General features: G+C 35.7%; 1 protein-coding gene across 3 annotated transcripts in view; it reads right to left on the bottom strand.

Moving 5' to 3' along the window:
• Nucleotides 1–113: 113 nt before the first annotated feature.
• LOC101799623 (prolyl endopeptidase FAP) overlaps nucleotides 114–14,706 on the bottom strand; it is a 38,469-nt gene continuing 23,876 nt past the window's right edge. For 2 of the 3 annotated variants that reach the window (XM_027461202.3, XM_005026885.6), the window contains exons 18-26: nucleotides 14,071–14,169; nucleotides 13,254–13,323; nucleotides 11,938–12,132; nucleotides 9,870–9,924; nucleotides 7,652–7,751; nucleotides 3,519–3,583; nucleotides 2,610–2,682; nucleotides 2,273–2,346; nucleotides 114–448 (exon numbers count right to left, since the gene is read on the bottom strand). In XM_027461202.3, the coding sequence (XP_027317003.1) occupies nucleotides 347–448; nucleotides 2,273–2,346; nucleotides 2,610–2,682; nucleotides 3,519–3,583; nucleotides 7,652–7,751; nucleotides 9,870–9,924; nucleotides 11,938–12,132; nucleotides 13,254–13,323; nucleotides 14,071–14,169 (833 nt within the window). In that variant the 3' untranslated portion in view covers nucleotides 114–346. Of the gene's footprint in view, nucleotides 449–2,272; nucleotides 2,347–2,609; nucleotides 2,683–3,518; nucleotides 3,584–7,651; nucleotides 7,752–9,869; nucleotides 9,925–11,937; nucleotides 12,133–13,253; nucleotides 13,324–14,070; nucleotides 14,170–14,706 lie in introns of those variants that run through there. The other variant, XR_003498294.3, reaches the window with a different exon arrangement.

The following is a 14,706-nucleotide window of genomic DNA, read 5'->3' on the forward strand; positions in this document are numbered from 1 at the left end:
CAGTTATAGTTAACAAACGCAAGTGTATTCATTTGGCAGTATGCCTTCACAACGGACCACCTAGCTTTGGAATGCAGAATGTAGTTTAAGCAAGATGGCAATAAATGCACATACCATGTTACATTCTGATTTTATTTTTTTCTATCCAACAGGTGTTAAATGTGCCAAAACATGTATTAGCACAACATCTGCTAATATACAATATAAAAAATGGATGTAAACATCAAGTTTTTAACTTCAGAGTTCCTGCTATCAATCCACCTAAAAACTACATAACCAAGGCAATGTTATCATTGCATTCTCCCAGAGATGTATCAGATGCCTTAGCATGCTCTGAAGAGCTCATCTATTCTGACAAAGAAAAACATTGTTTGAGGAAATGGGTCATATGTGTGTAGAGGTGTTTGCTGGAAAGGCCTGGAATTCCATGGTTCTCATCAGTATACCACTGAAAAAGAAGAAAGAAAAAATCCATAAAGCCCCTACGTTATCTCTTCAATTCTGTAACAGTTAAGCAATTCCACTATTTCATTGCCATATAGAAGAAAGTACATGCCTCAAGTAAACAAAGAGAGGGACCTGCTATTTTTTTTTTTCCTTTTCAGTAGATTCTACTATATAGAACAAAGTTTCTATACTTTCTGTAATCTAGGAGTAAGCATTACTGCCTCAATTCTGGCAATTCTGTTGTATAAAGTTGGGCAAAAGAGTTTTGAGATGCCTTTAGGGATCAAATGCCCCTGCCATGCTACGAGGCCTTGGCAATATAGGAATACTGGGCTCTCAGCAACAGCTTTCACCTAAATGTTATGCATTTCTGTTCAACACACCCTGCATAACAGCAGGACCCCAACCATTATGACTGATTACTGCAAATAAGATATGAATTTTGCTAACTTCTTAAGAAATAATGGTTAACACCTAACTACGGCAGGATGGTTTGCTATTAGAGACTTTTCCATGTCATTAGAAACAGGAAGGGCAAAAATCATTCGGTCTTCTCATTTAAAGAGTAAGAGACACCTTTGGGTTGCAAAGTCTGATCCCTTTGTAGTGAATGTACTAACCTGAAGCTTAAAAGTAGGTTGCTTTTTGCCATGCTCCCCCTTTTTCTGCTCATTCCAAAGGCTAGCTGTTTTAACAGAAAATTCTTCTAACTTTTGACCTCAATGTATTTGTCAGTACTATATATACATTTATTCTTCTGCTAAAACTGTTTTTTAGCTTCAATAGCTTTTTTTTTTTTCTCTGTAGTTATCCTCCATAGCAATCATAGAATTTTCAGATTTTATTTCACTAGACTAAAAATGTCCTGCTTTCATTAAGTAAATCAAGGATGTTTCCTCGATTTTCCTTCTAACTCTACTGAGACATTGCTGTAGCTGAACAAGAATGACTACAACTGCATACAGAATCCCAGATACTTGAGAAGTAAACCAGGTTTGCTAAATATCAGTGAAGTTAGAAGATGAGGAATTCACAAAAGGTCCTACAAATCTCAAGTACAGGGGGACCTCTGTCTGATCCAAAGTTCATGGACCTCGGAAGTGGTCTGAGGCAGAAGGCCAGTATGTTTGATAGCAGGCAGATCTGTTTGCCATTAGTCTGGAGAAAGAAGGTGCAGAAGCATTGCTTAACATATACTTCAGTGTTACTATATAATTCAGTGCTACTTTTTACCTGTTCATTCCTCACTTATATCTTCTAACCTTTTGTCTATGTGTTTCTCTGTTTGCCTGCACCTGCTACTCCAACTACTCCAAGCAAATTTTGCAGACAACGCTTTTTTTTTTTTTTCCCCTCATCCTGGATACAGTATTTGGATACTTAATTTTTTCCCCTATGTTTCACCTCCTGCCTGTGGCAGGCATGTCCAGGTAAAGAGAATCCATCAGAAGCACTGATGGATTTGGTCCCAGAAGCCAGCTTTTTCATCTTCTTCTCTTTTACTAGCTATCAGCAGCTTTTATAAGAAGGCTGGATTATCATTCTTCTCCCTGGCTCATTTTAAAAGCCTCTAAGTTATTCTTTATGAGAGAAATTTCATTAGCATCCAAAGGGGAAGAGAGAAAGAAAAACAAATAAACAAAAAGAGCACGAAAATACTCTGAAGAAGGAATTACTTATAAAGAGTAACAAATGCACTAACAATTACTAGATTTTGAAGAATGTTCTGTTGAACTGGGTTCTTAAAAATGTCACCAAATATAATATCAACTTATTGATAAAGCTATAAAACACTGTTCAAAATGAAAAATAATCTGTTATTTACCATTGCCTGGAAATCCACTTGTGCGTTAACCAGAGCTTTTGCAATTTGTGCTGAGTTCTGGAAATGTACATTATCTGAAAAAGGAAAAAAAGTGATTGGCTGTTGAAACGTGTAAATACCACAAAGCATAAAATTCTAGTGCATTAAATTGTGTCCAATAATTATCGAGTGATACAGTTGACATGACTAAGAATGACTAAGCACCTTACAATATGTCATACTGAAATCTAACAAAGATCTAAGTAGTCATCCTAATCTAAGGCACAGAAAAATGCTTAATGTTTTTCAAACAAAGTGATTCTGGCTCTGTATTTGTACTACCATTTGCAAACCTCACCATCTGCTGTTCCATGGATGAGGAGATACTCCACGTTTTGGAAATTCTTTGCTCTTGCCATCACAGTTGAATTCTGTTGAGAGGAAAAGTGAACAGTTCAGCAGCTTCAATTTAAACCACTCAATCACAGAGCTGAAAGGCTTCCATTAACCAGTATAACCACAATCAAACAGTTGGACTGGCATAATAATGACAGCAGTGACTTCATCTCAATCTGAGATAGATTACTATATGTATATAGAAACTATATACATTTATGACCACTTCACAAAAAGCATAGTACCTACCATGTGGCATTCTCTGAACTCTGCAATTCCTAGCTACCTAGACAGCTCTACTAGAGCTGTTTGGTGTTGAGCATTTCTGCAGTAGGGGTTAGGATGGATGATAGGTATTGATACAACAGCCTTTATTGGGTTTTGGGTTAAATTCTTTGGGCTTAATTCAGACCTGTCTGTATTCAGAGCTGGTATGTGCGCTGCTAGACAAAGTTACAGATTTCCTACCAATGTGAAGAAAATCAAAAATGCAATCTGTTCCAGGTAGGGGAGGTTCTGACTGTTCACTATGTAGATATTATTATCAGACAGCTAAATTTGAATGAAGCAGCTTGAATACCATAGTTAAGGGTACAAACCATCTTAACCTCTCTCATATAAGTTCTTTCCTGAATTAATGATTTGCACTGTCAAATCAATGAGAAAATAAAGATCCTTCAGTTTATTATATTTACAACTGATAAATACAAAACCATGAGGAACTACAGAGATATGAATTTCACAGCAGCAGCTTTAGCTGTTACAGGGCTGCCACTAAGAGAGCTGGCTGGTCATTTTATTTCTTTATTATTCTGGTTGTCCCTGGAAGTGTGACTCAGGTTTAAGGCAAATGAACAAAGAGAATTCTCACCTTGTAGTGCTCAAGATTATCGGACTCTACAGGAAGACCCATAAATCGTTCTGTGTAGATAGATGCTGTGATATTAAAGAAGAAAAAAGCTAAATATATTTTTGTGCCTCCAGTGATACATAGAAAATGGACTGTTTAACTATATCTGTTCCGCTTGGTTTCCTCATAATACACCAAATCTAAACATACTAAAAATATGGTTAATTAATACATTATAATTAATTAATAAAATATAAAATTATTAAAATATAATTTAATACATATGTTAATTAATACATGTTCTCCAAACAGTCCTTGTAGAAATAGTGGTTCAATACTCATCTATGGAGTTAACATTTTGTGGATAAAGGTAATTAACCGATACTGCTTTATGCTACTGGTTTGAACTCCAGAAGTCAGTTGAATGAGCCAATAAATGTGTGTGGTAGAAAGACAACATACACTACTGTTGACATCTTAAAAAGAAAAAACAGAGCAGAATTCCAGCCTGGGATGTGTATGAGTATATATAGTTAATATGGAAAAAACATTGCCCTTATCCCATTGAATGAATATAAGCAACAATTATGGGGGAGCAGGAAATGATATAGGCTTGTGCTTAAAAACTTGCAATTGATTTTCAGGTATCTGTCCAGTTCCTTTCTCTAACGATAACAAAGACTATTAATGGATTTGAAAAAAACACAAGCACGAATAACTGAATGATATCTAACACCAAGAAACCGTTAGGTTTCAGCTATCTTTAAACTGCCCGCATGTTTGTAATTTAACTAACAGTAGTTATGAAAATCTGTGGAAAATTGATGCAGCAGCTGTCACTACAAGTGCATTACTTTCTTTATGACTTTTCCTTGAAAGAGTAACCAGCACATATTGAGCGGTCAAGCTGCAGTATTACAGGAATTTTATTTATTTAATGGAGTCAGAGCTATCTGATGAAGAAAAGCTGGCATCTTTCCCACCCATATTTAGAGGTGATGGCCATCGTAGTCAGTAAGGAATCAAGATTGTCTACAGAATCATAGACTAGTTGATGTTGGAAGGGAAATCTGGAAGTCATCTGTTCCAACCAGGACCAATGCAGGATCCTCTAGAACTAACTACCTAGAACCATGTTGACCATGTCCACACAGCTTTTGAATACCTCCAAGGTGGGAGACTCCACAACCTCGTTGTGTCAACCTGTGCCAGTACTTTCCCCATGCAGCAGTGTTTTCTGATGTTGACAGGACATCCTCTAAGTGAGTTTGTGCCCATTTCCTTAATGTATTTATAGGCATTGATAACATCCCCCCGAGGCTCTTTTTGAGGTTAAACAGTCCCATATGTCTCAGCCTTTTCTCACAGGGGAGATGATCCAGATGATCTAGTCCCTTAATCATTTTCGTGGTCCTTTGTTGGACAATCTCCAGCATCTCCATGTCTCTCTTGTACTAAAGAACTCAGAACTTGACATGGCAGTCCAGGTGTGGCCTCACCAGTGCTGAATAGAGGGGAGGGATCACCTCCTTTGACCTGTTGGCAATACTTTGCCTATGAAGCCCAGGGTACTATTAGCCTTCTCTGCATCAATGACACATTGCTGACTCATGTTCAACTTGGTACCCACAAGACCCTTCAGGTTGTTTTCTGCAAAACTGCTTTCCAGCTGGGTGGCCACCAGCAAATATTGGTACCTGGGGTTGTTCCTGCCCAGAAGCAGGACTTTGCATTTCTGCTTGTTGAATGTCACGAGGTTCCTGTCAGCCCATTTTCTAGCCTGTTGAGATCCTTCTGGCTTGGAGCATCACACTATAGTTTATCATCCACTCCTCCCAAGCCACTAGTTACTGGCCTCCAACTAGATTTTGTGCCACTGATCACCCCACTCTGGGCTCAGCTGCTCAACCAGTTTTCAATCCATCTCACTGTCTGTTCAGTCAGCCCATACATTAACAGTTTGTATTGAGGATTTGTGGGGGTCAGTGTCAAAAGTCTTACTGAAGTCCAGATAGACAATATTCACTGCTTTCCCCCTACCTGCCAGGCCTGTATCTTGTTGTCCAGTTTCATACACTGCATTAGAATATTTTTGAGAAAAAGTAGAAATGAGAGTTCCCCCAGGGATGGAAAATGACTCAATATAGCCACGTTCCCATGGTTTATTATGTATCCTTTATATATGTTACCACCAAGTGCTAAAGATGTGTACTGTGTCTCCCAGACCAGCCAGGTAAGGCTCCTTAAGACAATTTGTAATAAACTAAATACAGAAAAATCTAAGTAGTCTATCTTTTATCAAAATTCTTTATCATTCAATGAAAACAGAAAATGTGCAATATCTGTTGTCAACACAGTGTCAAACAACCATATTGGGCTTGAGTTTTCAATAAAATAAACTCTTTGAATGGCTGGCATTTCTACAGTATTTTGAGCCAAATTCTCCACTCTCTTCTACCAGTATAGCTACAACAAGTCCACTGAGGTCAGCAAGAATTGCATTATAATGACTAAGTGGAAGATTCAGCTTGTCAATTACTGAGGAAGAAAAAGGAGATTTAGAATTTTAATAAAACAGTCACATATTTAATGCTTTTAACTATACATTGTCCCTGAATGCAACTTTCCTTATAACTGTTCAGCTGCTATATTAACTCTGACAGAAAATGGAGGTGAGTGGGAGGATTTCAGAGAAAAGATTATGCTGCAAACTCTGATCTGTGCATTTAAAAGAGGGCAGGACAAAACTTAGAAGCTCTAGGGACCAGTACATCCTCTAACATACTGACCCTGCTTGAAGTCTCAAATATGTAGCATCCTGTAGTTTTGCCCCTAACAGAGTTCACCCTAATATTAACTTGATCTGTTTGCCAGAACTCATGACTCATTGCTTTGTTATGCTTCCTTCCTTCCTTCCTTTGGGGAAGTACATTTGCTTGTCTGGATTTTACAATGTGCTTTTAGCAAGATTTTTTAATGCTCTTTTGAAAAATCAGCTAAAGTAAAGATTGCAATGGTGTGGGTCTAATCTGCTTTTACTTAAAACTTCATGCAATTTTTAATGCCCAAACAAATGTTTATAACTCTTCCCTTATTGAAGGACTTCTGCAAAATAGTGCTTTATGCCTGCATTCTGGAAATAATTTTGTGATCATGAGTGAAAATGCCTTCAAAAATGTTCATGCCAGTGAAAACATGAAGATTATGCTTCCTGTGTCATACAAATGTTTTTCCCTTTGTTTGCAAAACACCATAAATACAAGGAATGTCTGTGCTAGCAGTCAGGGAAGCAATCCTTCCCATTTAACCAAAGAAATTTCTTATAACTAAGACTTCTTAGCAACGACCATATGCTAAGTAAATGTGTTCAAAGTGTTACATTTTGCTCATTGAAAACATGCATGGCAGGATTCTTTTTTACACTAAGGTTCCTTTACACCATGCCAAAAGCTTAACAGGTCTGCAAGTAAGTGCGTATGTGCCTGCTTTATTCACACAGCAAGGCCCTGGGAGTACACTCTCAGAGTTGTTTCCTCAAAACAGTTTGGAGTCTTAGTCAATAAAGAAAAATATGTCTTGTAACACGACAACACTGGAGGTGTGGTTGAGAAACATCTAAAGGCAAAATATTTAAAAATAAAAAATATCAGACAGAACTGAGTCCCTCTATTTTCCACTGCTTTTGGAAAATAACTTTGCAGTCGTCAGAGATACTGATTCCTGACAGAGGCCATCTGCAGTAACTGAAGTCGAAGTGCACTGTGATTACATTATGGGCAGAAAAACATTTCAGCTGTTTCTGAATTCAGTTTTAACAAGATTTTTTTTTAGGGAGATAATTCCTGAATATAGTGTTTATCAAGAGGACTTGATACAATCAACAACAATCAAACTTGATACAATCAAACAGATTGTTACAGATGTGCATATAGAATTGTCTGTGCATACCTTCTATGTAACAAAATCCGTTCCAAACTGACAGTTCCAATCAGTTATTTTCAGCACAGAAAATATTAAACTTAAGGTCTTAAAAGTTTTATGTCTAGGTAATTGCACTAAGTTTCGTATTGACATTCTCTTGCAATGATTTAATTTAGAAAGCCATTAAATGCTACCTCTCTTTCCAAGTCAGTGTTTATGACAATTTTCCATACCGTAATATTCCCAGCTGGAAACAGGAGCCACAGCCATTCCACATTTAAATACTCCACTGCCAGATCCAAGTGCCAGAGAAGTTACGTATCCACCATAGGACTAGGAAGAAATCACTGAGTGTTTAAAATTATTGGTGAAATATCATTTTATATGAGTTTGATTTGGAAAACAAAATGATTCCAAAGTAAAGAGTTTGCTTTGAATGCATGAAGGACAAAGCTTTTTTTTTTTTTTTTTTTTTGATTTCAAATAGATCTGATGTGATTTCTTGTGACAGAGATTAGACGGTTTTATTGAATCACTTATCTTACTATTTCTTCAGCACTTATCACAGGATATTGCTCTTGTTAGCATTTAGAATCATAAAAAAATTAAGTTGGCAGTGTCATTCAAGGTAATCTAATCAGTGCAAACTATCTCAAAACAGGGTTAACTTCAAAATTATATGATGTCAATCAGAGGCACATCCAAATTCCACAGCCTTTCTAGTCAACATATTTCAATGTTGAAAACTGTTGTCATATATTTTTTTTTTCCTAATACCCATTCAAAACTTTCCTTGTGGTAAATTGTGTTCATTGCCTCTCATCCTGTCAGTGTGCCCTTCCAAGAAGAGTCATAGGATTTCCCACCCTTAACAAACTATCTAGCTTTTTTGAATGTTTGCTATATTGAACCATCTCCATCCCCAATACTAACAGGCTCATATATTTAAGAACTTGAAGCTGGAGCAATTTGTCTCTACCAATGGCTGCTCTTCTGGCCTGATTCCTCAAACTGGGACCCAATAATGAAGAACAAGTTCATAGATAGAATCTAGGCAAAGTAAGCCTAGATATCAGAATAGACATGCAACAATTTGGGGCTAGAAGCTGAGAAAGGAGAAGATATTGTAATAAAAAGCATTCTGTTTGATTGTACATGGGATATGGAACTGGGGTTGGAAAATATTTGTATAAGGTTTTGGGAAATAATGGGCTCCTGTTTATTCTGGAATAGAGGGATGGGTGTGTCATGCAGAATTTTTTTAATTATTAATCTTATCAATAGCGTATTAATGATTAAGGGCAGTATGCACAGATCATTATTTAGTTAGTTAGTTAATTTGTAGAGAATTAAGTTAGTCCCTCTCTACTGTTGAGAGTCATGCTTGAAACTACAGCGATGGATATGCTTAAGGAAATAGTAACTCATAAAACCTTTCAAGAGCATTTGCTTGCTTCATTTGATATTTTAAAAAAAAGCAGTCCACAAGGCTACAGAGTAAAGGATTAAGATCAGGCAGGTAAATCTATGTACTGTCAGAGTTGGAGAGGTGGAGTTCAAAACCTGAATTGCCTTAGTGGTCATTTAAGAACTTTTACCATCCAAAAGAGTTTGGTGAGTCTGAAAGTATGATGAGTTCATGCATACCTATCAAATTGCATGCTATAAATAAGGATACAGCTTCCAAATCTATTCAAAGGATACAGACCAGGAAATGGTAATAACAAATAAATAAATAAATAAAAAAGACAAAAAAAAAAAAATTGACAGGTTTGGCAATAGTGCTGTTATTTAAATAATATATCTGCTACTGGAATACAATGCTTTAGATGTGTGAAATCACACTTAATTGGTTCCAGAAACACTGTAGTTAAATACAATATAATGTGATTAAAAAAATTGTATTTTCACGTGGTCTTAACATGATTGATGTCACTTTAATTTCACCTTATGACAGCACATTTTATCCTAGTTATAGCTGTGTCTGGCCACAGTAATTTAAATATTAGATTAATTGAAAGATTTTAGCAACCCTGCTCATGTGCTGTCTAAAATCAGGCAACTCCTACAATTACAGTTGCCCAGTGTTTCTGGGCAAGCCTCTTACAATGAAACTGGGCCAAGGAAAACAAACAAACAACAGCAATGAAAAAGAAAGACAGAAGGGAGGAAGGAAGGAGAGAAAGAAAAAGAAAGAAAGGAAGAGAGAAAGGAAGAAAAATTCTTTCTGGATATTGCATTCTTAATCTAGTCATTCATGACAAACAATTGAGCCAGATAGCTTGAACATCTTAAAAATCTTTATAAAGGGGCTGTGTGGCATTTATGCTATCTCTGAAGTTGTCTTCAGCCAATCTCTTTATAGAGATTTAGGACAGAAAAAGGAAGGATTATATAAAATTATACTACAGGATTATTTAAAGATAGATATAAAACAGATGAACCACTCACCCATCCCCATATTGCTATTCGTTTCTCATCAATAAAACCCATTTCTATAAATTTTCTGTGGAAAAGAAAATCACAGAAATTAATGCATTATTGCAAACCAAGATTACTAGTATTTTAGCCAATTAGTAAAAAAAAAATTTTCACTTTTTTTGAAACATCACAGCAATTTGATCAAACTGACAATCAGTGTAGCATGTCAGATTTCTACAAAGCATCAGTTATTCAACTCAAAGACATTCAGAGGAAACGAAGATTTTTTCTTTAAAGAATAAACATTGCTGAAATTAACACTTTCTTAATAATTTTTGTTCCAGAGGAACAACTAGCTTCATGTAAAAGAAGTTGTTTTTTCTTATACTTAATATTCACCTTGGTACACTGTCCAGACCCTCTCTTTAACTTAAACATCATACATAAGCAAAAGACAACATTGGTTCAAGAGCAAGAGATAAAATATCTTCAGATACATCCCAGAAAATGTATAAGCAGCTGATAGCATTTTTTTTACAAAGGCAACCACAAATGACAGACAATACTTAAAATGTCCAGTACAATATGGGTGGGACAAAGTTAGATAAGCCAAAAAATGATTCAGATTTGTAAAATTACTGTCTTAACCCATGGGGTTCCTCCTACAGTAAAAGCTCCTCCAAGGTTTCCCACTAGAGTATACGATTGTTTCTAAAAATCATTCATTTTAAACCATGTGTTAGATCAGTAAGATGGAATGCAATTCATTTAACTGAATAAAAATTTAGTCTAGGTGCTGACAGAAAATTGGGAAGTGTGAAGTCTGAGGTCATTTCTTCACAGCCCATCTCAGCAAATTCTGCAACTGCAGAATCAGTTTAGACTCCCTCTGTCTCCAGCATTTTATGTTTGAATGATGATTCAGAGTAATAAAAAAAACACTTCTCTGTCCTGTGATATTTTAAAGCATGTTGCTGCTAAGAGTTTCAGGAAAGAAAATAATGGATTATATTGAAAAACCTGACATGATACACAGATATGCTGTTTCGTTTATCACTGAAAAAGATAATGGTGTGTTTATATCATTGAGGTGGAAATGAATTATCACAAAGCAGTAACGGGAAGGAACAGATCCCCTCCTCACACACACTTGTAAATACAAGCACCATTCACAAGCAAGCAGAGAAAGTTGTGGGAACCTTGACTTGTACATCCATTTTCTACGTTTTCTTCTCAGAATCAGGTCCATTACTGAGGGAAAGGATATTGCACTCGAAAGTCTATCCATGCTCTGATAGTAGTGATTCAAGATCGAAACCTAGACTAGATTTCTTAATCCTGCTTCGCATTCATTTCTGTGGGGTTCAAACTAACACTTCATTAAATGCTCACTTTCGTAATGCTACTGCATCTGTAAGCTTAACAGACAGACTTTCTTTAGAAAACCTCAGCATTCTCCCCCTTCCCTAAACTTCTGCTTAGGGACTTGTTTTTCCTTGGAATACATTAAGTGTTTGATGCAGAGGTGCAGCCTGTGGGGGAAGAGGAGATCTACTAAAGGACCTTAGTCACTTCCTGTTGTTTATTACTATTTTAAGACAACATAGAGAACAAGTTTATGATTAACAACACTGTTGAAAAGGTAGCGTCAGGATTCAGTTTTATACTCCACGTTTGATATTTAGCTAATCACCATGGTCCATCAGTATGGATCTTTGGCTAATCAGTATGGTTACTACCTATGAGGTAGGTTTCCCCTTCAGGAAAATATTCATAATAATGGAAAATACATTAGCTTACCTCTCACCACTGATGCACATATTTATTTAGGCCTAGGACTGAGGCCTCTGATAATGCCCTTACAAAATAGAAGTGCTGAGGTTCAAATGTGAAATTAGTAGTGAAAGGACTTAGTACACCACACTGACATCAAGCAATATTTTATTTCTACAAGTCTTAAGCCTAGTCTTATTTCCTGAAGCCCTCAGCTCTACAGAACACAGGCTCAGGAGAACATTTAATATTTTTTCTTTTTTTTCCACATTACTTTTTGTAGGTGTGTAAATACAAAAATGTTATGGAGATATATTCTACTTACTTCACTGCTGATATTTGGTCCTCAACTTCATAGACTCCTAGTCTTCGATATACTGCATGCAAAATCTTGTCACCTCGATATGCTGTCCCTCTGCCATCCACTAGGGCAACAATAATTCCCTCTTTGCTTGCAAGATAGGTTATCCAGCTAATGCTAAATGTGTCCTTTACATTCTGACTGCAAGGTCCTCCATACCTGAGGGTGGAAATTTACACATTTTCAACTCAGATGTATAAATAGATACTGGATTATAGATGTCTCACATTTTCTATACAAATATTTTGCTGAATGGCTGTGGTTTAGAAATCTCAGTAGACAGAAGCAGTCCCATTACTGTTTTCATATATTTGAGAGATTTTGCTATCTAAAATTCACTTAAATCCTTAATGTCTTATGCCTAAAGCAAACCATTAGTTTTAGCTCAGACGAAGGAGCACAGCATCAGGTATCCATCGTAAGGGGAGTTCTTGGAGGAGGTATGTCTCAAAGTCTCAATTTCTAATTCTCTCCAAAATCCTTGGGTACAGAAATGAGGTGTAATAGCCCTTTTGAATTCTGTTTGTTTGTATTTATTTGGCATTTGATCTCCACACATACTATGCATTAACAAAGAAAACAGGAAAAAAAAGTATAGCTCCTTACGCTGGCCATCACCAAACCTTCTTTGATTCAGTAGGGAATAACATGCTCTGGGAGCTGTGGACTGAACACACCCCACATAGCTGAGCAATATGGAGACATGCCTAATACAAATTACGTATTTGACCTTGAGGACATGAATTACTTCATCTTCTACTCTAAACTTCAACTAAACATACTTAGCATTGTTGGAATTTTGGATCATCACTAGTTAATAAAAGACAATATAATGTTTATCACACCCATTACTTTTCCATCTCTCTTTTTTTTTTTTTTTTTTGTTTTTGCACCAATGCATTTTTTCTTGCCTTTCCAGACAGCAATAAATTCAATTCATCTCAAATGCTCTTTAGAAGGAAACTTTCAAAGAAACTAGGCTACATGGCTTAGTTTTTTTTGTTTGTTTTTCATAAGAAAATTAAGCAGACTCATAGTTTACATATTAACAAAGCTGAAATTAATAATTTCACATTGAAAACATGTATGTTTAAATTTCAATCTCAATATGAAAACATATTAATATGTATATTTAAACATATTAAATGAACAAACAGAAAAACAAAATGCTTTTTGCTTTTGCTTGATAAAATGTTACAAATATCCTAGGTTTCCTTAAATTATAATAAACATTCTTTCAGACAAAATAATGAAATTGAAAGAAAGGAAGTGTTACATACACCTGAATGAGTAGTGGGTACTTCTTGGATCTATCAAATTGTGGGGGCAGAAGCATTTTGTACCACAAAGCTAGAAAAGACAAATTAAAATTACATTGTTAATGGTTAAAAAGATTCCTCCAAGCATAATCCATAGTTTGATGTAATAGTAATGAAATAGTAATAGAAAAAGAATCAGCACAGAGTACATGAATTGTGAACAACAGAAGTAATTGTTTATATTAAACTGTTTAAGAATAAACTTGAAAAATTGAATTGTCCATTTTTGTTTTTTTTTTTAATGAAGCTATGTATTCAATTATTACTTCACCAAAATAGATTTGCAGTTTTCTAGGTGTTTAGAAAAACACAATTAGGAACACAACTGTTGTAAAGATTTTGAGACATGGGTTTTTGAAAACATTATACTGATTCACTACTATGGAATATTGTTTGTAAAGTCACTAGGGAAAATAACAGTGTATACAAGTCACTATTATGTTTAACACATTAATGGCAGTTCATGTTTCACATTTCATTAGTACCATACTGTACTATAAAACATATACTATGCTTTTATGTGATAGTTAAACACTTTACAAATATTATGAAAGTATTTTTTTAATTGTGTCACAAAGAAGAGGTGTGTTTCCAATACTATTTTACTGATAGACACCGTGAGACAAAGATAAATTAGTCACTGTCAAACAGGGCAAAATGAGGGCTCTGATTTCTAATCTGGCAGGCTAACAAGTTTGATCTACAGAAAGACTATAGTCACTACAACAAAATGAAGGCAAAATATGAGTAGTAAGTATATTAAAACTGTAATTCTTACTTATACCATCCACTTCAAGTTTGTTAATTTCTTCTTTCGGCAGTTTGATCTTTTGCAAAGAAGACTGCAGTTCCCAGTTGTCTTCTAATATTCTGAGCTCTACAGAAAAGAAACGCCCAAATTATTAAATAACTCATTTGTTAATTCCTCTTCATTAATTGAGATTTCTTTATTTTATCTTATTAGAACAGTAAGGAAATCTGTGAAAAATTATAAGCAGAGTAATGAAATCAGCTCAGCCAGTTCCATTTGGTCTTGATCATATAGCTAAATAAAAGCAAGGCACTGGTATTATGATGCACAAATATTTCTTAGATTATTATAGAATATACATTTTGCAACACTAATCATCACATATTGCCTGTGAGCATTAGAGTTCTGGACGTTAGGAGGAAACTCCTTTCTCCTGCAACTAACTTTCTCCAGTTTTCTTATATGGCAGAAGCTGGAAATGTAAAATTCACCACAGAATGCAAAAACCAGTTCTGTGTCTCCTCTCTTCCTTACCACAGTATCTTAAGTTTAACTTCTGAGACTCTTGGGCAGCATGGTTAAGCCCATATATGTTTGTGACTACCTTGTTTCTGGACAAACATGGAAAACTCAATGTCTTAAGGGGATGAGGCAAACCCTTGG

The sequence above is a fragment of the Anas platyrhynchos genome, chromosome 7, assembly GCF_047663525.1.
Source record: "Anas platyrhynchos isolate ZD024472 breed Pekin duck chromosome 7, IASCAAS_PekinDuck_T2T, whole genome shotgun sequence".
NCBI classification, from domain to species: Eukaryota; Metazoa; Chordata; class Aves; order Anseriformes; family Anatidae; genus Anas; species Anas platyrhynchos.